The 25,267-nt window shown below is 33.9% G+C and overlaps 1 protein-coding gene across 6 annotated transcripts in view; it reads left to right on the forward strand.

Annotated features, from left to right (window-relative positions):
- Positions 1 to 25,267, forward strand: part of PDS5B (PDS5 cohesin associated factor B) — a 195,502-nt gene that overhangs the window by 89,002 nt on the left and 81,233 nt on the right. For all 6 annotated transcript variants that reach the window (XM_047723117.1, XM_047723120.1, XM_047723121.1 and 3 more), the window contains exons 9-13: positions 2,944 to 3,059; positions 5,829 to 5,923; positions 15,766 to 15,911; positions 18,021 to 18,172; positions 19,367 to 19,480. In XM_047723117.1, the coding sequence (XP_047579073.1) occupies positions 2,944 to 3,059; positions 5,829 to 5,923; positions 15,766 to 15,911; positions 18,021 to 18,172; positions 19,367 to 19,480 (623 nt within the window). The remainder of the gene's footprint in view (positions 1 to 2,943; positions 3,060 to 5,828; positions 5,924 to 15,765; positions 15,912 to 18,020; positions 18,173 to 19,366; positions 19,481 to 25,267) is intronic.

Consider the following 25,267-nt stretch of genomic DNA (forward strand, 5'->3'; position numbering starts at 1 on the left):
ATTTATTTATTTTTTAATTTTTATTTATTTTTAAAATTTCTTTCAGTGTTCCAGAATTCATCGTTTATGCACCACACCCAGTGCTCCATGCAATACATGCTCTCCATAATACCCACCACCAGGCTCACCCAACCTCCTACCTCTTGCCCCTCCAGAACCTTCAGATTGTTTTTCAGGGTCCACAGTCTGTCATGGTTCATCTTCCCCTCCAATTTCCCTCAACTCCCTTCTCCTCTCCATCTCCCCATGTCCTCCATGTTATTTCTTACGCTCCACAAATAAGCAAAACCATATGATAATTGACTCTCTCTGCTTGACTTATTTCACTCAGCATAATGTCTTCCAGTCCCGTCCATGTTGATAGAAAAGTTGGGTATTCCTCCTTTCTGATGGAGGCATAATACTCCATAGTATACATAGACCACATCTTTGTTTTTTAATTGCTAAATCATATTTCATTGTATGGGTAATACAGTATTTTATCAGTTGATGGACATTTATGTTTTTACCCTTTGCTAGTATAAATAATGCTGCTATGTATTATGAATAGTGCTAGTATGAACAGACATGGACATATTTTTTACAATTTAAATTTAATTAATTAACATATAATGTATTATCAGTTTCAGAGGTAAAGGTCAGTGAGTCATCAGTCTTATATAATATCCAGTGCTCATTACATCACATGCTCTCCTTAATGTCCATCACCCACTTACCCCATCCTTCCACCTCCCTCCCCTTAGCAACCCTCAGTTTGTTCCCTAAGATTAAAAGTCTCTTATGGTTTGTCTCCCTTTCTGGTTTCATCTTGTTTTATTTTTTCTTCTTTTGGGAGAAGATATTTACAAATGACATATCAGATAAAGGGCTAGTGTCCAAAATCTATAAACAACTTACCAAACTCAATACCCAAAGAACAAATAATCCAATCAAGAAATGGGCAGAAGACGTGAACAGACATTTCTCCAAAGAACACATCCAGATGGCCAACAGACACATGAAAAAATGCTCAACATCACTCGACATCAGGGAAATAACAAATCAAAACCACAATGAGATATAACCTCACAGCAGTCAAAATAGCTAAAATTAACAAGTCAGGGAACAAGATGTTGGCAAGGATGTGGAGAAAGGGGAACCCTCCTAGACTGTTGGTGGGAATGCAAGTTGGTGCAACATCTAAAGAAAACAGTATGGAGGTTCCTCAAAAAGTTGAAAATAGAGCTACCCTATAACCCAGCAATTGCACTACTGGATATTTGCCCCAAAGATGCAAATGTAGTGATCTGAAGGGGCACCTGCACCCCAATGTTTTTTATAGCAGCAATGTCCACAATAGGTAAATTATGGAAAGATCCCAGATGTCCATCAAAAGATAAATGGATAAAGATGTATATATACACAATGGAATACTCTTCAGCCATCAAAATGAAATCTTAACATTTGCAATGACGTGGTTGGAACTAGAGGGTATTATGGTAAGCGAAATAAGTCAGAGAAAGACAAGTATCATATGATCTCAGGAATTTAAGAAATAAGGCAGGATCATAGAGGAAGGGAGGAAAAAATAAAACCAGATGAAACCAGAGAGGGAGACAAACCACAAGAGACTCTTAATCATAGGAAACAAATGTGTTTTACTATTATTTTAATTTTTTTCCTCCAAATTTTTATTTAAATTTCAGGTAACATAGTGTATTTTTGGTTTCAGGAGTAGAATATAGTGTTTCATCACTTAACATAGAACACTCAGTGCTCATCGTTACAAGTGCCCTCCTTACTACCCATGACCCATATATAGCCCACGCCCCATCCACCTCTCTCCATGAACCCTCAGTTTGTTCTCTGTCATTAAGAGTCTCTTATAGTTTGCTTCCATTTCTCTTTTTCTTTCTCCTTCCCATATGTTCATCTGTTTTATTTCATAATTTCCAAATATGAGTAAAACCATATGGTATTTGTTTTTCTCTGACTGACTGACTTCACTTAGCATAATACATTCTAGCTCCATTCATGTCCTTGCAAATGGCAATGTTTCATTCTTTTTGAGGGCTGAGTAATATTCCTGTGTGTGTGTACACACATAGCCACATTTAGTGATCATTTTGATGTGCCCCTGGGGTTGAAAAATACTTATTTAGAGGACTAGGGAGAGAAATAACAGAGATGACTTAGGTCATATTATGGGAGCTCTTAATACTAGGCTGAGGCATTGGTTTAAAAAAAAAAAAAAAAACCCAACAGTGTACAGTGTCTTCATAGCACTTTGAATATCGTTTTTTGATATGGTCACATTTTATGTTTAAGTGTAGTATTGTGGCTAGTTCAGTCATTTTACCATTGTGTCATTTGTTGGAGGTACCAAAATCAATAATAAGATTGAGTTCCTGTCTCCACGCTACCTACCCATAATAGAATAAATAAAGCAGAAATTAGTTTTTGCACATGCAAGGCTTCATCATATTGGTGAACTTCATTATGGATCTGGTATGTGTAGGTGAACGGATTCTTCTTTTGGGAGATTTCACGTATTTATTTCTACAAAGAGCTTAACCAGTACAATCATACAGAACTTTCTGTTTACTGTAGGCCTGGCCTCTTCATGGCTATTTTTTAAAAAACAGTTTTTCAAGGGCCTGCATATCTTTGATGTAGTTAATTTTTGAATTTGACTGTGAATGGAAATAAGCCTCAAAATCAAGAGGGGTTTCTAACAATCAAACTTTGGGATGTATTTTCATATAGGAAGTATACTTTAACAAGCTGATTAGAACATTTATTTAATGGTTTATTTCTTGTAATGTATATTGAACATTTTTATGTATACTTTTTCGTCTGGAGCTCATGAAAGTTTTTCTGTGGAATTGGAGATGAGGAAAATCATGGGAAAATTATTGTGACTATATCTATGATGGTTTTAAAGCTGTTTGTGTTTTTTTTTAGAGCAATGATAATGAGGAACGCCTACAAGTTGTTAAACTATTGGCAAAAATGTTTGGTGCGAAGGATTCAGAATTGGCTTCTCAAAACAAACCACTTTGGCAGTGTTACTTGGGCAGGTATATGATTTTGGTGTCCTGTTTAAAAGTAATAAATGTTTTTAATCTATTTATATTATCTAAAAATGTCATCCATATTTTAATATTTTCCTGAAATTATAAAAATGAAGGTTTTATATTTTGAAATTTTTGAGTGTTAGTACTGATTAGCCATATTACAATTTCCCTTTCTGTTTTCATCTTATTTTGCCCTTAATAATTTCTGAAAGATGATACGCTTAAAAAGCTATCTCAGAAAGTATTATAGTCATGAAATTAAAATGTGTTAGTACATTAGCAGTGATTCATTCCAGTGAAAATAAATCATTGTGAGATGCACGGGTATCCACAGAATGAATAAATAAATGATATGTATGTCTTCCTCCTAACCTCCTTTGTACATTTCTCTTTTAGAGGAAGTGATAGCCTGGGATATATATATGCTTTTAATGTTCACAATCGTGAAATTGTTTGCAAAATTTTGAGTGTATTTGTTTGTTTCTTTTTTCTTTGAGAAGGGTTCAATTATGTTTTTAAAGGTATCCTTGACCTTGAATATATTAAAACCACTTAAAGTGCCCTGGCTGAAACCTACTTTGACCCAGAAGATAAAGGAGAATTTTTTTTCCTCTGCTTAAATTTTTTTCATAACAAATAATGCAGTTAAGTCACAAATAAATAGGATTTAAAAACTCATACTCTGTTTCTTTTTATATTGAAATATTTGCATGTTATAACCACTTTTCTTTCCATCTTAATATTAGAACTGTCATGATTATAATAAATTTAATCTCTCTTGGCCTTATTTTTCTAATTTGTTAAATGAACTATAAGCTTGCTAAGTGCTAAATTCTTAATCTGATTTCTTATCGCTTATATAGCTCAATAGTATTTGACAAGGTGTGTTAAATGAATAAATTTTAGTCTATTGTCATTTTGAGTTTGCTTTCTAGACTCTTTTCCTTTAAATACAGTGGAAAGTTCTTGGGCAGTAGAGCAGAATAGCTTATGTGTTTAATTAAATTATACCAGTTAATTTAGAGTCCACTTAATGTGGTAAAACAAAAATACAGGTTTTACTCATAGACATTTACTGTATCTTTAAATCAGGACTTGGATTATCCAGACTTGATTTGGGAGGTTAAAATTTGTCACATTTCCATTACATTGTAATTTTTCCTTTACTTTTAAAATTATTGTCTTCAAACTGAAACTCACAGATTATTACCACTTTTAAGAAGCTAGAGTATTTTTTAAAGAGGTCTTATAATATTTATTTATAATGGTTAAATGGTATATGTTTAGTTGAAAATGGTAAAGTTCATAGGGATGAAGTACTTGGATTCAAAACAATCTGGAAACTATATGATACCATAGGCTAGGTGTTATAACTTATTTTTGAGTATACTTCATAGAGCATTTTTTTTCTTATAATAAGCTTTTCTTTTTTAAAAGATTTTATTTATTTATTTATTTGACAGACAGAGATCACAAGTAGGAAGAGAGGCAGGCAGAGAGGAGGAAGGAAGCAGGCTCCCTGCTGAGCAGAGAGCCCGATGCGGGGCTCGATCCTAGGATCCTGGGAACATGACCTGAGCCAAAGGCAGAGGCTTTAACCCACTGAGCCACCCAGGCGCCCCTCTTATAATAAGCTTTTATGAATAATTTGGTGCTCGTTTAGAAGATCTCTTTTTTTCTCCTTTATAATATTTGCTATGACATTTGTTATGGTATGTTATGAATTTGTTACGGTATTGGGTGATAGATGATTTGGACACCTTTTGATATTACAGAATTAGATATATGAAAATATGCAATGGAAAATTCTCACTTTACTTTGATGTTCTTGTTGTTACTTAACTAGATTTTTCAAAGACATCACTCTTTTGTAGTCCAGGCTGAACTAGTGTATACAGGCTTTCAACATTATGGTTTAGGACAGCTGGACATCGTGGGCTTTATGATGGAGGAACAGGATTCCATCTATGAAATAGTCTTGCTGAAACAGTGACTCTGGATATAATTGTCTAGATCTAACTATCAACTTGTAAGATTTAGGAGAGAAGGGGAGCCTATTAATTGAAACCAGGATAATACAGATTAGTGAAATCTCAACTGTGGGAAAACACTACACACACAAAGAGAACAATTTCTTCACCAAATAAATTATAAGAAAAAAAAAGATGGAAGAGAAATACAAAATTAAAAGATACCTAAATTGCATATCTTTCAAATACTAAGATTATTTACTTCTTCATTTAAAATTGACTTTGGTATCAGTGAAAATGTAATGTGATGTTTAACTGGATAGGAGTTAATTTGGGCTCAGTTTTAGAGTCCTGTAAAATAATACGGGGTTTAGTGCAAGATCTGCCACACTTTGTGAATGCCCTACTCTTAAGAAAGAATGGGATTTATATAATGTATCTATGACCTATGCACACAAATAAGCTTATATAAACATATATATTTAAAAGAAAAATATTTATAGGAAAAATCTTGTCATTCTTTTTTTTTTGTGCTTGAGCCAAACGTATATTGTTTTCACAAGCTCCTTAAAAGTACATAGTTCTCATAGGAGATTGTCCTGGTTTAATGTAGACATTCTGAAGCATTCATAAATATATAGCTTATCAAAACTTCGTTGAAATAGTCTAGCTTTGCTTTGAATTATTCTACATAACTTGTTTTTTCTTTTTATTAGAGAAATAAATATAAATTGTGTATATTTTAAACACATAATTTTTCCTCTTATTTTAAAGAACGTTTTGTGCCTTTATATTTTATCAGGTTTAATGACATCCATGTACCAATCCGCTTGGAATGTGTGAAGTTTGCTAGTCATTGTCTCATGAACCATCCTGATTTAGCAAAGGACTTAACAGGTATTATATACCCATAATAGCAAATATGCCTAGATGTTCTTTGGTGAAAAAAATCATTTTTATGTATATGGGGAAAAAAATCCCGTTTTTTGGTTACTGTGATGGGTAAAGTCATCTTTTAATTCATTATCATGGAAGTTACTCTCTGAAGCTAGAATTTTTATTCCGTATATCTTTTAGTCTAGAAACACCTATAAAAAGTCAGTTTACCAGAAACAATACGAGTTTTTTCATTTCAGAACAATTCTAAAGATATTTTAGGTATTTGGATTTGAACTTCACTTTGGTATTCTTTACTCTTCTTTAATGTGTTGAGAACTTAGGTAAACGTCATTAATATGTAAACTAACTATGTTAAATAGGGGTCACTTTTCTGAAATCTGTATAAATTACAAGGCATTTCAGAATTTTGCATTTTTATACTAATAAAGATATCATGTATCTTAATATTGCTCGTCTATTAATTTTTCTTTTCTTTTTTAAGATTTCACTTATTTAGGGATGCCTGCTTGGCTCAGTTAAGTGTCTGTCTTTGGCTCAGGTCATGATCCCAGAGTCCTGGAATGGAGCTCCATATTGGCCTTCTTGCTCAGCAGGGAGCCTGGTTCTCCCTCTGCCTGCCACTACTTGTGCTTGCGCTCTCTCTCTGACAAATAAATAAAATCTTAAGCAAAAGATTTTATTTATTTATTAAGATTTTATTAATTTGAGAAAGAGAGCAAGTGAGTGCACAAATGTGGGGGGGGGTAGAATGGGAGGGAGAAGCAGACTCCCTATTGAGCCGGAAGCCCCATGGGTGGGGTCTATCCCTGAACTCCAGGATCATGACCTGAGCTGAAGGCAGAGGTTTAACTGACTGAGCCACCCAAGCACCCTTAATTTTTTTAAATTAGGAAATTGTTTGGAAAATACAGATGACTATAGTAGCTGCTATGTCTTCTTCAGAAATGTTACCACATTTTGCTATATTTGCTTAAGAGATTTAAAAAAGAAAAGAAATTGTAGTTGTAGTTGAAATGCCACTCATAAACTATTATTCCTGTTTCCACAGAGGGTAGCTACTCCACTAAATTTGGTCTGCATCCTGTTTCTTTTTCTATCTACATCACATGTATATTTGTCCATAAATGATATATGGTTCAGTTATGTTTTTTTTTTTTAAGATTTTATTTATTTATTTGTCAGAGAGAGAGGAGCGAGAGTGAGCACAGGCAGACAGAGTGGCAGGCAGAGGCAAAGGGAGAAGCAGGCTCCCTGCTAAGCAAGGAGCCCGATGTGGGACTCGATCCCAGGACACTGGGATCATGACCCGAGCTGAAGGCAGCTGCTTAACCAACTGAGCCACCCAGGCGTCCCTCTGTTATGTGTTTTTAAAAATTTTATTGAAATGGTATCATTTGAATTTGATGGAGTTGAACTTATTCCTACTGTCTTATGTATTTTATTTTCATGCTTCTTGCTTTTTTTCCCTCCTATTTTCCTCTTTTCTGCTTAATTGCTTACTTTTCTTTGTTTTCATTTTTCCTTTTTTCCCTTGGGGCTTAGAAGTTAACATTTTCACTTTAGTGCTTTTACTGTATAATTGATCAATGAAGTCTAAAGTTAATCAGAGCTCTTTAGCTTCTTTCTGAGCAATCAAGGAACTTCAAGGTTTAACTTCAAAGTTTTAACTCTGCATGTTCTCTTTCCATTGTTTACATTATTGTTTGTTATTAGTTATTTACTCTTTTTAAAACTTTATCAACTTGTATATTTAAAAGTTTTTTTTTTATGGTCCTTGCTTACGGTTGCTTCTTAAATCTTACTACTTCCTTCTGAGTTTCTTTTGATAAAATGATGAAGTGTATTCTTTCATAATTTTTTTTTTTTAAGATTTTTGATTTATTTACTTGACAGGGAGCAAAAGCAGGGGAGGTGGCAGGCAGAGGGAGAAGCAGGCTTCCACCTGAGCAGGGAGCCAAATGTGGGGCTCAATCCCGGGACCCCAGGATCATGACCTGAGCTGAAGACAGATACTTAACTGACTGAGCCATCCAGATGCCCCTCTATAATATTTTTAACAGTAGTTTGTCATAGTAACTTTCAGGTTTTGTTAAATTTCTACCAATTCTGTTTAAACAGCAGGAATTTCTCACTTTCATCCTTTTTTTGTGGGTGATATAATGTCTGAAGCCCTCCACCTGCCCACTCATATCTGAATTTGGACTGCTTGCTCTTTGAGCTTCTACTATATAGCATTGATCTTCAGATGATCTGTTCTTCCTCCCTCTTTCATCTTCCCTCTGTTTCCTTTCCTTCTCTCTCTCTCTCTCTCCTGCGTGTGTGTGTGTGTGTGTGTGTGTGTGTGTTTCTCTTTTGTCTTCCTCCTTCTCTTTTCCCCTGGACGTTCCTTTTACTGTAACATTCTATTCTTGTGTTATTGATGCACTGTTCTCTGAAAAAATTAATGATAGTGTTTTGGAGAATTTTTTTCCTACAAAATGTTTGTTTTAGTCAACTTATTTTTCCCACCTGCTTTGTCTGTATTTTCTGTGTTAGAGGCTTTCCTCAAATGCTTGTTAGTCGGTAGCTCTCTGCTATAATTAAGAGTCGGGGACTAAATAAAGAGCTGTTTAGAAAGCTCTGAATGTATAGAGGGATTGCTGATTCTGAACTTCGATATAGGGTGACCTGGGTGGGTTCTTTGTTAGAAAACCTTTAGTTTAAATACTTGTCTTTAACTGGTCAGATTCCCCACTGAAGAGGATCCTATCAGGAGTTTAAAAGTCTAGTTGCTGGTATCTTTGGGACTCCTGTATTATTACTTCATTCCTTTTTTTTAATTATTGAGTGATATTCTATTGTATAAATACACAGTGATTTGTTTATTCACTTTTTTGTTTGATGGGTTTCTGGGTTGTTTTTGATTTTGAGCTATTAAGATTACGATTACTCTGAGTATTGTTACAAGTGTTTCTATGGATTTATGCTTTTATTTCTCTCTGTGATTACTTAGAGTGAAATTGCTGGTTATAGGGTAAATACATGTTTAATTTTATAAGAAATGACTAAGTTCTCCATATTAGCTATATTGTTTTCCACTTGGACTAGAAGTGATTTAGACTTCCAGTTCTTCAGTGTTCTTGTCACCATTTTGTATAAATCTTTTTGATTATAGTCATTCTCATAGTTCTTGCTGTTTTATTGTGGTTTTAATTTGCATTCTCCTGATGACTAATGAGATTGAGTATCTTTTTATGTGTGTATTGAAATTTTCTTTTGTGAAGTGTGTGTTTAAATTTTAAATCCATCTTTTTAAAATTGGCTTGTTTTTCTTGTTGATTTGTAGTGGTCTGTGTATGTTCTGGATCTTTTTTAAAGTATAAAAAAATTAATTATCCCATAGTCAGAACAATAATACAAAGTTCGCTGTTACCTAATAATACATGTTTTGATTTTTTTTTTAACGGTTTTATTTATTTATTTATTTGACAGACAGAGATCACAAATAGGCAGAAAGGCAGGCAGAGAGAGAGAGAGAGAGAGAGAGAGAGGAGGAAGCAGGCTCCCTGCTGAGCAGAGAGCTGGATGCGGGGCTGGATCCCAGGACCCTGGGATCATGACCGGAGCCGAAGGCAGAGGCTTTAACCCACTGAGCCACCCAGGCACCCAATGTTTTGATTTTTTTATAGCTATCTAAAATATATTTTAAATGTGAATAATTTCACCGATAACCTTTTAAATCCTTCCATTGTTTGGAATGTTTGAATGTTTACCAAAAGATAGTGTGTAGTTTCCTTTATGAAACATTTATGTTGTGTTATGATTTCCTACTTTTCAGCCTCTGGGCACATTTTAGTTTTGTTTTGTTTTTTCCTTTAATTCCCATCACTTACTTCACCTATCCCCCTACCTGCCTTCCTCAGGTAACCATCAGTTTGTTCTCTATAGTTGAGTCTGTTGGTTTGTCTTTCGCTCTCTATTTTTTTCCTTTGCTCATCAGTTTTCTTAAATTCCACATGTGAGTGAGATCATATGGTATTTGTCTTTCTTTGATTTTGCTTAGCATTATATTCTCTAGCTTTATCCATGTTTTGCAAATGGCAAGATTTCATTCCTTTTTAAAGCTGAATAATATTCTGCTGTGTGTATGTGTGTGTGTACCTATTCTCAAACTATCTCAAAAAAATAGAAGAGGAAAAAAAAAATAGAAGAGGAAGGAAAATTTCCAAATTCTTCTGTGAGGCCAGTATCACTCTGATACCAAAACCAGATAAAGACACCACCAAAAAAAAGAATTCTATAGGTCAATATCTCTCATGAGATACCACCTCTTCTTCATATCCATCCATGGATAGACACTTGGGCTTTTTCCTTAGCTTGGCTATTGTATGTAAATAATGTTGCAATAAATAGGGGTGAATGTATCCCTTTTTTTTTTTTAATATTTTATTTATTTATTTGACAGACAGAGATCACAAGTAGGCAGAGAGGCAGGCAGAGAGAGAGGAGGAAGCAGGCTCCCCACTGAGCAGAGAGCCCGATGCGGGGCTCGATCCCAGGACCCTGGGATCATGACCTGAGCTGAAGGCAGAGGTTTTAACCCGCTGAGCCACCCAGGCGCCCGAATGTATCCCTTTGAATTAGTGTTTTTTTATTCTTTGGGTGAATACCCAGTAGTGGAATTACTGGCTTGGAGAATAGTTCCATTTTTAACTTTTTGAGGAAATTCCATACTGTTTTCTAGAGTGGCTGAGCCAGTTTGCATTCCCACTGACAGTGCAAGAGAGTTTACCTTTTTCTATATCCTCACCAAGACCTCTTGTTTCTTGGTTGTTGATATTAGCCATTCTGACAGGTGTGAGATGATACCTCATTGTAGTTTTAACTTGGATTTCCTTGATGATGAGTGATTTGAGCATCTTTTCATGTATCTTTTGGCCATCTGTTTGTCTTTGGAAAAATGTCTGTTCATATTTTGTCTATTACTTATTTGGATCATTTGGGGTTTTTGATGTTGAGTTGTATCAGTTCTTTATATGTTTTGGGTACTAACCCTTTATCAGATATGTTATTTGCCATTATCTTCTATCTTCTTCCCTTCTCTAGGTTGTTTTCTTTGCTGTGTAGAAACTTAATTTTGAAATAGTCCCAATAGTTCATTATTGCTTTTGTTTGCCTTGCCTTGAGAGACACTATCTATAAAAATCTTGTTACAGCCAATGTCCGAGAAATTACTGCCTGTGCTTTCTTCAAGGGTTTTTACAGTTTAAGGTCTCACATTTAGGTCTTTAATCCATTTTGAGTTTATTTTTGTGTTTGGTGAAAGAAGGTGTTCTAGTTTCATTTATTTGCAATGTAGCTGTCCCAACTCCATTTGTTGGAGAGATTTTCTTCCATTGGATATTCATTTCTCCTTTGTTGAAGATTAATTGGTCATAAAATGTGGGTTTACTTCTGGGTTTTCTATTCTGTTCCATTGATCTGTGTGTTTATTTTTATGCCAGTACCATACTATTTTAATTCTACCATTTTGTAATATAACTTGAAGTCTGGAATTGTGATACCTCCAGTTTTGTTTTTCTTTTTCAGGATTGCTTTGGCTAGTTAAGATCTTTTAACCCCATACAAATTTTAGGATTGTTTGTTTTAGTTTTGTGAAAAATGTTGGTATTTTGATATGAATTGTATTAAATCTGTAGATTGCTTTAGGTGGTGTGGACGTTTTAACAGTATTTGTTTTTCCAACCCGTGAGCATGGAATGTCTTTCTGTTTCGTTTTATCATGTATGCATGTATCATGTATCTTGAATTGATCTCATCAGTATTTTTATAATTTTCAGAGTACAGGCTTTTACTATTTTGGTTAAGTTTATTCCTAGATATTTTATTATTTTTGATGCAATTTTAAATGGGATTTTTTTCTTAATTTCACTTTCTGCTGCTTCATTGTATAGGAGTGCATCAGATTTCTGTACATTGATTTTGTATCCTATGACTTTACTGAATTCATTTGTCAGTTCTAGTGATTTTTTGGTGGAGTCTTTAGAGTTTTCTCTAAAGAGATAATGATTATCTTATCCATTGGATAGATGCCTTTTTATTCTTTATCCATTTGGATGCCTTTTATTTCTTTATGTTGTCTGATTGCTGTGGCTAGGACTTCCGAGTACTATTTTGAATAAAAGCAGTGGAAGTGGACATCCTTTTGTTTTTTCTGACCTTAAAGGAAAAGCTCTGTTTTTCACCACTGAGTATGATGTTGGCTGTGGGTTTTTCATATAAGGCCTTTATCATGTTGAGGTATGTTCCCTCTAGACCTACTTTGCAGAGGATTTCTATCATGAATGGATCTTATACTTTGTCAGATTCTTTTCCTGCATCTGTTGAAATGAAGATACGATTTTTAAAAAATCTTTTATTTATTTATTTGACAGACGGAGATCACAAGTAGGCAGAGAGGCAGGTGGGGGTAAGGGGAAGCAGGGTCCCTGCTGATCAGAGTGCCGGATGCGGGGCTCGATCCCAGTACCCTGGGATCATGACCTGAGCCAAAGGCAGAGGTTTAACCCACTGAGCCACCCAGGTGCCCCGAGGATACGATTTTTAAAAAAGATTTTATTTATTTATTTTTGAGAGAGAGTGAGTGTGAGGAGGAGGAAAGATCAGAGGGAGAGAGAGAAGCAGAATCCCTGCTGAGCAGGGAGCCCATAGAGGGGTCTGGATCCCAGTACACTGAGATTATGACCTGAGCCGAAGGCAGCCACTTAACTGACTGAGTCACCCAGGAGCCCTTGATCATCTGATTTTTATCCTTTCTTTTATTAATGTGATTTATCAAGTTAATTGTTTTGTGAATATTAAACTGCCCTCATATCCCAGGAATAAATCCCACTTCAATGAGACATATGATTTTTTAGAAATACTGTTTAATTCAGTTTGCTAATATTTTGTTGAGGATTTTTGCATTTATGCTCATGAGAGATATTGACCTATAGAATTCTTTTTTTTGGTGGTGTCTTCATCTGGTTTTGGTATCAGGGTGATACTGGCCTCACAGAATGAATTTGGAAGTTTTCCTTCCTCTTCTATTTTTTTTTCCTTTTCTATTTTTTTTGAGATAGTTTGAGAAGAATAGTTATTAACTCTTCTTTAATTCTTTGGTAGAATTTGCCTATGAACCCATCTGGTCCTGGACTTTTGTTTTTTGGGATTTTTTTGATTACTGATTCAATTTCATTGCTGGTAATTTGTTCTATTTTATTTATTTATTTTCTATTTCTCCATGCTTTAGTTTTGGTAGGTCGTATGTTTCCAGGAATTTATCCATTTCTTCTAAGTTGTCCAATTTGTTGGCATATGGGTTTCCATAAAAATCTGTTATAATTGTATTTCTGTGGTGTTGGTTGTTATTTCTCCTCTTTTATTAATGATTTTGTTTATTTGAGTCCTTTTGTTTTTTTGATAGCTAAAGGTTTATTGAAACCAACTCCTGGTTTCATTGATCTGTTCTATTTTTTATGTTTCTATATCATTTATTTCTACTCTGATCTTTATTATTCCTTCTTCTTGCTAGGTTTGGGCTTTCTTTGTTTTTGTTGTTTTTTTTTTTTTTCCTCAAAGATTTTATTTATTTATTTGACAGAGATCACAAGTAGGCAGAGAGGCAGACAGATAGAGAGAGAGGGGGAAGCAGGCTCCCTGCAGAGCACAGAGCCTGATATGGGGCTCTATCCCAGGACACTGGGACCATGACCTGAGCCGAAGGCAGAGGCTTTAACCCACTGAGCCACCCAGGTGCCCCCCCCCTTTTTTTGGTTTGTTTGTTTGTTTTTTCTAACTCTTTTAGCTTTAAGGTTAGGTTGTTTATTTGAGTTTTTCCTTGCTTCTTGAGGTAGGCCTGTATTGCTATAAACTGCATGTTTTTTGTAGTTGGCTGAAAGATAGCCCTGAAAAATCTCAGGTTCTAACTACTTTACGTGCACTATTTCAAGCATTCCTTCTATTTCCAGCTGGTGCCTTGAATTTCTAAATGTTTTCATGGTTCTTCTACCCTGGAAATGAGCTTACTTATTATTTTCTTCCTTTTTGGATTTCATCTTTTCATTTTGTTTACAAGTGCTACATCTGCCACAATTTTGTTGAAAACTCTGTTTTGCTATGATCTTTTCTCTTATACTTGTCCCTTTTAAAAGACATTTTCTTAGGATTTCAGGAGTGAGCTAAGATTAATATATGTTAGACACACATTTGTCTTGCCTTTCTTGACATTGTTTTTGTGAGATTCATCCTTGTGCCTTCAGCCACATTTTGAGGGACATAGCCATATTGTGAAGAGTAGTATTAGCTGCTTTGTCATGCTAACTACCAAGAATTTCCTCTTTCTCTTTTGTTTTCCTCTGCACAGTAGGGATCTGTAAGTTAATAGTTCTGGTATATATCTGTTTAATATGAATGACTTAGGGAGATTGGGATGCATCTTAAAATTGATGGTGTTCTCATTGGTTTCGTCTTAGTGGCCTCTAAGAATAATATCAATTGCACTTGAAACAAGTAAAGTGCAAGATAAAACTCCCATGTTTATCTTGGTGGAGAAATGAACTTGAGATGTATTTAGCAGGCTTCATTTGAAATCAGTACTTAAAGTAACTTTCTTTACTGAGTTAGGTAAAATTACACTTCAGAAGTTTTTTTTGTGGGGGGGGGTGACGTATGACTGATGGTCTTTCTCATTTTTGGAAATAGTTTCTGTTATAGAATGCTCATGGTGAAAATGCTTAAACCTGGGCAGTGGTTTTATGGGTGTTTGTGTTGTAATTATTTGTTAAACTGTCAATTTATAGGGAAGTAAATCCATTTACAATCATAAGCACTATTTGCTGTATATAGGCATAGCTAGACATATTGCTTCAAATCCAAACAATGAAAATTTAGCTTACTGGTCTATAATGAAAGTGAAATGATATTTTATTTGTTATGTTCATGTTCAGTTGTGGTACCTCTTCCTTAAGCCTCTAATATATCATTACTGAAGAGTGTTAATTTTTTCTTTCAGCTCAGTGTCAGATCAGAACTGCCATGTTTTTGACTGAATTTAAGGTCTTCCTCCAGTCACTCCTAATTGTTAAATGTTTAATTTCTTCTATGTTTCCTTTGCCTTTCTTAGTTTAATTACATGGACTTTCCTTTTGGTGTTTCCTGTAATCTTACTGCTTGGTGGATGGTATTTTAATTTTGTTCTTTCTGAAACCTTACTCAGATAAGGGATAGAAGCTTAAATATTCTAGCTTTTTCCCAGTAGAACTACTTGACTTGAATATTTTAACTATTTAAACAAAAATAGAGGGGCACCTGGGTGGCTCAGTGGGTTAAAGCCTCTGCCTTCAGCTCAGGTCATGATCCCAGGGTTTTGGGATCGAGCCCCATGTCGGGCTCTCTGCTCAGCAGGGAGCCTGCTTCCCCCTCTCTCTCTGCCTGCCTCTCTGCCTACTTGTGATCTCTGTCAAATAAATAAATAAAATCTTAAAAAAAAATAAAAATAGAAATGAAATATTTGAAGTCATATACTTCTTAGTTCATTTGTATGGTTTAATTAATGAGGTTAAGAGCTCCTTAATACACTACCCTGACCCCCAGATGGGGAGGGGTTTTAATACTCAGTTGCGTGTAAACTAGTATATTTTGACTAAAGGACTAACCTTCATGTCTATGCCCTTTTCTCCTCTGCTCTTAATTTTGAAACTTTGAACCTTCTACTTAGGTTTTGTTTTGTTGTGGTTTACTTACCAAGGACTTAACGCAATCTTTTAAAACATATTAATTCTTAAAGTTCAATTTTAATAAAATAAAATTTTGTCTTTCAGAATATCTTAAAGTGAGGTCACATGACCCTGAAGAAGCTATTAGACATGATGTTATTGTGTCCATAGTTACAGCTGCTAAAAAGGATATTCTTCTGGTCAACGATCACTTACTTAATTTTGTGAGAGAGAGAACATTAGACAAACGGGTAAGTAGGAATAATAATTAGTAGTAGGCAGCTTTTACTTTGCATACTTTAAGTTTAGTAGTATTTCATTTGGAAATATTGAGATTTAAATGTAACTTGCCCTTTTTAGGAGGCATTTTAATATTAGTATTTATGAGAACGTTTTATTTTTTTTGTTATATTAAGTTTTGTTAGGTTTATAAATTGAGATTATTTGTTCTCATCTTAAAAATGAGATGGCTCTAAATGGTAGTCAGATGTTTAGCCTGGACACTAGTTTTAATAAATGACTTGTAAAGGCCTCTGACGCAACTTTCTTATGTTGTTGTTGACTCTCTTCTGTTTCTTTTCACATGAGTATCAGTTGATAGTCCTTTAGCTGGTTGTATTATAATTTCTGTGGAGTAGAAAATAACATGTTTTCAACTTTGCAAAGCTAAACCTGGCAGAGCAGCATGCTTCCAGCCTATCTTCTGTGACCCTAAACCTTTCCCCTTGAGTGAGCACCCACTAGCTGCACTCAGTAATCAGTGGCTTCTTAAGAGAGGTATAGTGTCTTCTTATTCTTGTATTCTTATTGCCTGGCAATATTAGACACTCAGTAAAGTTATGTGAGTGAATGTTCATTCTCTCCTCATCCCCATTACCTTTCCTTTCTGGTGTGGGTTTTACTGGATTTAGGCTTGAATAATTTTGGTGAAGGATGAAAATCATTGAAGTGTTTGGGGGTTAATTAACAAAGCGGGAATCCCGTTGGTAGTTGTGAATAGTTTTGACTAGCAAATACGTCATTTTAATAGTTGCTTATAAGTTTGGGTGTGCCGTCGTCATCATTTAATGCTCTCTTTGGTAATGCTGTTTGTGGGTAGAGGACAGATGGGCAGGAATTGCATAGTTTTCCCTCCAAATCTATAGGTATTAGGAATAAATTATCTTAACTAATAAATTTAGACTTGTCTTTTTTGAATATTTCATAGAGTATTAATGAAAGGTCCCAAAGGCATAAAGAAGGAAAAGGAGATTTGCCTCGTGGTAGGATAACAGCCTTTTAAGTGTTCAAGTAGTCTTTTTCTTTGTTAGACTTGGAATTTGAGCTAAGTATCTGTGTATTGTTGGAGTCACATAAATTCATATAATTTTTGATAATGTTGTATTCATAATAGGCCTCTTTGGTTCATTCATATAAATATTGAATATCAAAAAATAATGGAATATATTTATGTTCTTGGCAGAATTAGAATATGCTCTATAAATTCTTCTTAAAGCAGCAGTTTGGGGAATTAGAGATAAGACAGAGAATAGAAAGTTCCTACAAACAAATTGAATTCTTATTTTATGAGTAAGGCTTTTTGAAGTCTTTTATTTCAATATGTATCAGTGGATGGATGAGATAAGGACTGTTCTTAATCTGCTGTAAGTAATTGAAAGAAAAACCAAGGGAATAATATACAATGAATGACAGACTGCAAAGGAAAAAAAAATCTGTGCAGCTTCATGAAGTTCTAAACATTACTAACATCTTACTGATTATAGTGCTGTTTGTGTAAAATTAAAGAATAAACTCATCCCAAGATAATTAAGCAGTATTAGATATACTAGCAAATACGTATTTTAAGAAAATAGTTGAATGCATTCCTCTTACACTTGAACTTGATTCTCAGATATACAAAATGAACTGAGTGTCTTTACTTAGCATTTGATAAAACCAATGTCATGTACCTTTAATTGAAGTATATTTAATATACACCATAAATGGAAAAAATGTATAAGGGATAAGTCACAATTACTCATTCTTTGCCTGTTAAAATTTTGTAGCATACTTTCTCTTACCAATTTTCAGTGACTTCATGTGATGGTGATTAATGTTTGTTTTTTAGGGGTAAATGATGGGCTTAGGATATTAAAGCATTAAAATTTTTTATACATGTTGATATCTCTGTACCGTACATAGTAGATATATTAAAATGATAGTTGTGTTTTTTTCATAGTCATTATAAATTGATATCTAGTAACTGAGGAGTGATGAAGATATATTGTGTAAAGCAGCTTAAAAACAAGAAAATGGACTTTCTTGAAATACAATGTGAACATTTTTAAATTTTAAGAAAGCATTTTTGTTTTTACTTTAAGTGGAGAGTGCGCAAAGAAGCCATGATGGGACTTGCCCAAATTTATAAGAAGTATGCTTTACAATCAGCAGCTGGAAAAGATGCTGCAAAACAGATTTCATGGATCAAAGACAAATTGCTACATATATATTATCAAAATAGTATTGATGATCGGTAAGTTAAGGACACCATATGTAAATTATATGGTGCTTTTGATGTATTTAGCTATTGTTGATCTTTTGTTTTAGGTAAACTGTTTTCTTTATAACTTTAAAGTGTCTCAGTTTTTACTGCAAGTTAAAGCTAGTGAGTGACTAGTTTTCTTCCTACCAAAGCCATAAATGAAGCAATAATGTGCATATACCTTTAAGGAGGGATACAGTTTTTAAGTTCATTTTTGTATACTATTTTTAAACAGAGGTACTTAAGAGTAGAAATGTGTATAATCATTTAAATTTTATTTCACAGGTTATTTTTCAAATAAAATGTTTTCAAGTAAATGAAAGTAAAGCTTTTGGATTTTAGACATTTTAAATAAACAGTTTTTACTGAAGGATAAAAAGACAGTTTATAGTTTTATTTGAAATACATCTGAATATAATCATATTTTTCTTTTGTAGTATAAGGTTAGATCTTGTATGGATCCTAACCATTTAGTAGTAAATAGATCTGTGAATCCTGCTTGCAGAATTCATTTCACTTGCTTGAATTTATTTTAAATTCTTAGATCCAAATGGTCTTACTCATAATAGATGAGAATGAGAAAATTAAGAACCAGTAGGCCACCTTACAGTTTTAAGAGTTACAGTAACTAGAAACTGGGTATCTTAGATTAACTTTATTTAAGAAACTTTATAGGTACTATTTTTATAAAATTAACATTTTTAGACTTTTTGAGTGTGCAACATCATTGCATGGGAGATTTAAATTATTTGCTATTACTTTTTTTTTTTTTTTAAACTGTTAACCAGGTCTTTTCATGATGTTTACTCAGAAGAATAAAAACTCAGAAGAGTCTTATTATGTCTTTAGAAATTTTAACTTAGAGATGCTTAGAATTTGTCATTTGGAAGGACCTGGTTTTTTGACACTTTATTATTCAGATAAGGAAATCGAATCCCTCGTATATACTTAAGGTTATGCAGAGGTAGTTATCTTAGCTGGGTATAGAGTTATTGCCAGTACATCCAGCTAAATCTTTTTTCAGCTCCTCTTCTTATAGAAGGGAATCATCAATTTGAAATCTCATCTCCATACAGAAAGCAGAAACTTCTCTTATATGTATACTTTGTGTGTTTTGGAATTTTATATACAAATTCAATACATTAAAAAAAAAATCATTACAGTACCTTCTCTGTGTTTTTGCAGATTGCTTGTTGAACGCATCTTTGCTCAATACATGGTTCCCCACAATTTGGAAACTACAGAACGGATGAAGTGTCTATATTACTTGTATGCCACACTGGATTTAAATGCTGTGAAGTATGTTTCAATGTCAAATTTTGTTTTTTTTTTTTTTCATCTTTTTCAGTGTATTGGATTTTATGGGGAAAACCCCCACAAATGTATTTTTAAATGTTAACAATTTATGTAATGCAAACATTGTTTAAATGATCAGACACAATAAAATACTTGGCTGTTTTTTCAAAGGTACTGCTATCAACATGGGATTAACAAGGATTTTTATAAGCAATTAAAACATAGAGCTGATTGACATGGAATCTTTCAGGATTTGATTTCTTTCCCCAGACATACATATTGTCGTTTCAAAAAGTATTGATGTACCTTTTTGTTTGTTTTCTTCCTTAAGGCATTAAGAAGATCTATACTGAGAAAATCCTACCGCCTTATTTTAACCTCATGGTCATTTGAATTTTGCTGTAGAGCGGTAGGGTACATATTTTATGCTGTATAACCTCAGCATCTGTTATAGTTTGGCATATGGGTATGCACAAATACATTTTAATGACCATTTTTCATTCAGAAAATACTTTTGAGCAGAAAATACGGAATTGGCATTTTGGACATGGAAGAGACATTACTAATTGAATCGTACTGATGGTTAGGAAATTGAAACCTAGAGATTGATTTGCCCTAGGTTTTAGAAAATGTAGATGCTCTGCATTCCAGCAAATGTCATTACAAGTGGGGGATTAAATGTTCGGAAATTGAAATCTAAGGAGCTGTGTATAATTTTCATTCCTATGTCTCCTTAATGGGACTTTGACTTCTTCCATGGGAATTATTATATGTGCCAATTATAACTTTCATAGAAACATTGAAGAAAAGGAGAAATGTGAATTTCTTATTATCTGTTGTACTTAAGGCAGAGGAGTATATATTATCAATGGCTGCTTTTGTGCTTTAACAGCAGAATTGCATAGTTTCAACAGAGACTGTATTGTATGGTCCATAACATTTATTATCTGGCCTTTTATAGAAATACTTGCCAACCCTTCGTGTAATTGATATTTGTCCTGTTTTTCACATGGGAAACTGAATTCCAGAGGTCAGTTAACTTGCACAAAATCACACAAGTAGTAGGAGACAAAGTCAGGATTTGAACTCTACCTGGTTCCAAAGTTCATTCTTTTTCTACTGCATGCAGTGAATTATGTTACTACCATATTTAATTGATTTTAAAACAAAATTATCATATGCCAACACCTCAAGAATTAGAGTGCATCCTTATCTTCATGGTGCAATTGATGGCTGATTAGAATGAATGAGAATAGCATATATATATATACTTACTTGAGACAACCTAAGTGAAATCATAGTCTAGGCTTCTTGACTCAGTTCACCCGTCTTTCATGAACAAAAATGAAAGACACTCTTAAGCAAAAAATGAGAGTCAACCACTCATATATCCTACTTGAGAAAATTACTAGAGTAAAAGTTTCTTTTGGCAAAAAACAAAATTCAGAAGAAAGGAATAGGATGTAAGTAGTAACAAAATTTCCAAACACTTCTGCAGATCTGAATAATCAGTGCTTATAAAAACAACAATGCCAACACCACCAACAATAATAATAACAACAAAGTTTTCTTTACCAAGGGAAGGAGGTGTAGAGTAAAAAGTAGGTTAGCATCTGGGCTGATATTTAGCCAGCACACACGTCTTGGAACAGTATGTAAGATCTATTGAGAGTCCCTAGGATCCTCTTCCCACCCATTTTCCCCTGTGCCTGGGCATAGCAGAAGGACCTTCAGGCCCGGTTCTACTGCCACCTGTTCTGATTGATTGGTGCTGCGCCTTTGTGAAAAAGTTTGAATACTAGGTAGATCCTATAGGATAACAGCATGTAAGATGGCAGCTAAAATGTTCTGTGGTTCTTTTATCTTAAAAGAGTGAGTGAGGACAGGTTTGTTGATTAATTAGGCTGTAAATTAAGTGTACAAATTAAAAATTTGAGTTTCTTTAAAAGAACAGAATTAAAATGTTGACTTCTAAACCCCATAGGAGCAAAAAATAATGAAAACTTTAATATGAGGAATGGAAAAGAATCATAATTGTAAAGGAAAATACTGAAAAGCAGTTATAAAACTACATATACATATATAAGGGGTACCTGGGTGGTTCAGTCACTTAGGCATCCCACTTTAGATTTCAGCCCAGGGTCCTGAGATCAATCCCTGCAATGGCGCTACCCCTCCCCCCCACACTCCGGCTTGCTTATCGCTCTCTCTTCCTCTTTCTCTCAAATCTTTAAAACAAAGCCTATATATATATATATCAGATATTATTCATCACTTAAATAACAAGTATGTTTGAATTAGAAAGTAAAAATGCTAATCATGAGATACACTGAAAAATAATGCCATGGAAAAGTTGAAAGTAAATTCCAATCTATGGACCAATAGATTCTACAAAAATGGTTGGTAAGTGAATAGATTTTTATCTGTTTTAAGTTAAAACACTTAAGGTATTTATATTTTTTGAATGATTTTTTAAAAATTTTAACCAGCATTTTAGAATTAACCAACTGTAAATCTAATACTTAACATTTTACTACTTTAATACTTTACATTCATGATTTATTTTTCCAAAAGTCTTTACATTTATTTTTATGAAAAATTTAATGCACACAGATCACATAGGAGTTTTGAAGCATAGTGATAAAGTAAATATATCTTTGAATCTACACTCAACTTGTGAACTCTTCTCCCTTTTATCCTCCTGTCTTCCACCCAGAGGAAACTGCTAGCTTAAATTATTTATTTTTCATTTCCTTTTAAAAAGTGGGTTTATCATGGGGCGCCTGGGTGGCTCAGTCAGATAAGTGGTTAACTCTTGATTTCAGCTCAGGTCATGATCTCAGGGTCCTGGGATCAAGCCCCTTGTTGGGCACCACGCTCAGCATGGAGTCTGCATCTCTCCCTCTCCCTCTGCCCCTCCCCCGCTCTCTGTTTCTTTCTCTCAAATAAACATACAAATAAATCTTTAAAAAACAGTTTTATCAAAATAAAGTTTTACATATATGTATGTATCCCTCAATAACTTATTTTTACTTGTTTTTGAACTTTATGAAAGTAGAGTAAGTGTGGATATAGTCTTCTGTGACTTTTCCCCCTATTTTTTTTAGGTTCCTAAGATTCATGCATAATATTTATAGCTTGTTGGTCATTCATTTTCTGTGTCTTCCTAAACATTATCAGACATCTTATTTTTTGTGACTCTTGGGTCTTAAATTTTGTCACATCTTTTTTTCATTTTCCTGAATAGTAATAATCTTGATGTTTTCAATAATGTTTCTAATCTTATCAGAGTCCTCACCACTCTGTATTGTAACATCTGTTTTTACTCATTATACATTACCGTTCTAGCCCAGAAGTCATTTGAATTTATAACTCTAATTAGTTTGAAAAGCACTTAAAAATAGCTGCTTGGCAGGCAGGTTCATGGTGAGAACTTATTTGATCTTTCTTATTTGTTGAAAGAACCATATATTTTATTGTGATCATGTTCTTTTGGGGAAGACAGTACTTTCTGTATTTAAAAGTTGGTATGTATCAGTTTTAAGCAAGTCCCCAAGTTAACTAATATCTTTTTTTTTTTTTAAAGATTTATTCATTTGAGAGAAAGTGTGCACATGCATACATGCCTGCCCAAGGCGGGGATGAGGGAAAAAACCTTCAAGCAGACACTCCACAGAATGGGGAGACTCACAGTGGGGCTTGATCCCACAGCCCTGAGGTCATGACACAAGCCCAAACCAAAATTTGGATGCTTAACTGACTGAGTCACCCAGGTGTCCCCCTAAATATCTTGATTAATGAAAAAGAGAACAGAGGCAGGCTTGAGTACTCTCTAATCATGGTGTGTGTTGCCACCTCCCCCAGGCTTCCTAGAACAGCTGTTAATGGCAAGAGTTAGTGGTAGTTTCAGGTGTTGTGGTTGTGATATCTTTCATTAGGCAGGCTCTCATCTAGACCCGATTTTGTACTGCTGAGTCTGGTGGGTAGTTTTGCCAACTGGGAGCTGAATGCTGGAGGAGAGTTTCTCTTCAGCACTCGTACAGGTTTCTGATAGCCACCCAATGGTGGCTGTCTTTTTCTTTGAGTTAGTGCAAAGCTCTAGTGAGAAGACTAGACCAGTAACAACTGTAAGAGTATCCATTCTCTAATCAAGTTTTTTGTGTTTATTTAGTGACAGTGCTGGAATTCAGGCTCATATTAAGTTATATTTGTCTTCCAGTTGTAGTAATATTATGTCTACTCTTTTTTTTTTCTTTTTTTAAAGGATTATTTAGGAAGGCAAACACAAAGATAAATTGTCTTTGCTGCTTAAGATAATTTTATTAGGGGCGCCTGGGTGGCTCTTGGGTTAAAGCCTCTGCCTTCGGCTCAGGTCAGGATCCCAGGGTCCTGGGATCGAGCCCCGCATCGGGCTCTCTGCTCAGCCGGGGAACCTGCTTCCTCCTCTCTCTCTCTCTGCCTACTTGTGATCTCTCTCTGTGTGTGAAGTAAATTAAAAGAAAAAAAAAACCTTAAGAAAAAAAAAAGATAATTTTATTAAAATGCTTGAGAGGATGGTTTCCCTAAAAATATAATACAAAGTCTTAGTGATGGTCACTTTTTGATTTACACTATAGCCATAATATTTTATATGGAGCTTTGGAATTGCTTGATATTTCATCTTTAATAAATAGCTATTAGAGGTGTAATAATTCCTGCTTTAAGTGAAGGTAAGTTTTAAAAGTCCAGGCCTGTCAGAAGTTGTAAGTAATGATGAAGTGTTAAGAAGCAAGGGACAATTCATTGACTTTGGAGTTCAGGAGTAATTTCACAGATGACTACTCTGTTTTTTGAAAATTATTTTAATTATGTAACTCTTACTTAGTATGAGATTTTTACAGTCCTCTGTATACTGGTCATTTTTCTTTAATGTCTACATGTATAGTTATTTTAATTTTGCTTTTAATATAAAATGCTGCTGCTTTGCCAGTACCATTTTGAGATGACTACTGTAAAGGAATTTAAGTGTCCAAATTTAAACTATTTTATTTCCATAAAAGTATCCAAAGGTATTCTTAAAACAGAATGTTAAGGAGGAGAATGAAACTTTTTTAGCAATTAGTTCTTGTCTATGAAAAAAAAGGTGTTTTTTTTTATGCTTTTGTACTATATTACAGTTTTATGGCAGTGCTTAATATGTGTGATAGGGGAGGTTAAATCGAAGTGTAAGTAATTCAAAACAAAATAATAAAAAGTATTTGGTTTTGGAAAATTTCCTTTCAAATATTAAACTGTGTGGTTCTGAATTCTGTAACTCAATATTTCAGTAACATTAACTGCTCTCATGATTTGTGTGTATTTTCTTGAGTATGTGTATAATTTCTTTTTAGATTTAAATTTCTGTCTGAAAACAAAAGTATTAAGAGGACATCAAAAATTTTGCCGTATAAAAATAATATTCACTTACATGTAATAATATGTAAACACATATATTTATATAAACTAATGAATATATAGGATATAAATACTTGTACATGTCAAATTTATATAGTATAAATATGCTTATATGTATTCTATATGGGATGTGTAGAATATATAGGTAATATATATTATATAATATATATAATATATAATTGTATATCTAATAATATATATAATATATAATTATATATAGATTATATGTAATCTATATATAAACTATATAGAATATATAGGTAATAATGTTTTATATAATTTGTATAATGAACATAATATGTTATTTAGTGTACTGTGTAACAGCTATACTTCAGACTGTAGACCTCAATGAGCCCT

This window comes from Lutra lutra, chromosome 3 (genome assembly GCF_902655055.1).
Source record: "Lutra lutra chromosome 3, mLutLut1.2, whole genome shotgun sequence".
Lineage (NCBI taxonomy): Eukaryota > Metazoa > Chordata > Mammalia > Carnivora > Mustelidae > Lutra > Lutra lutra.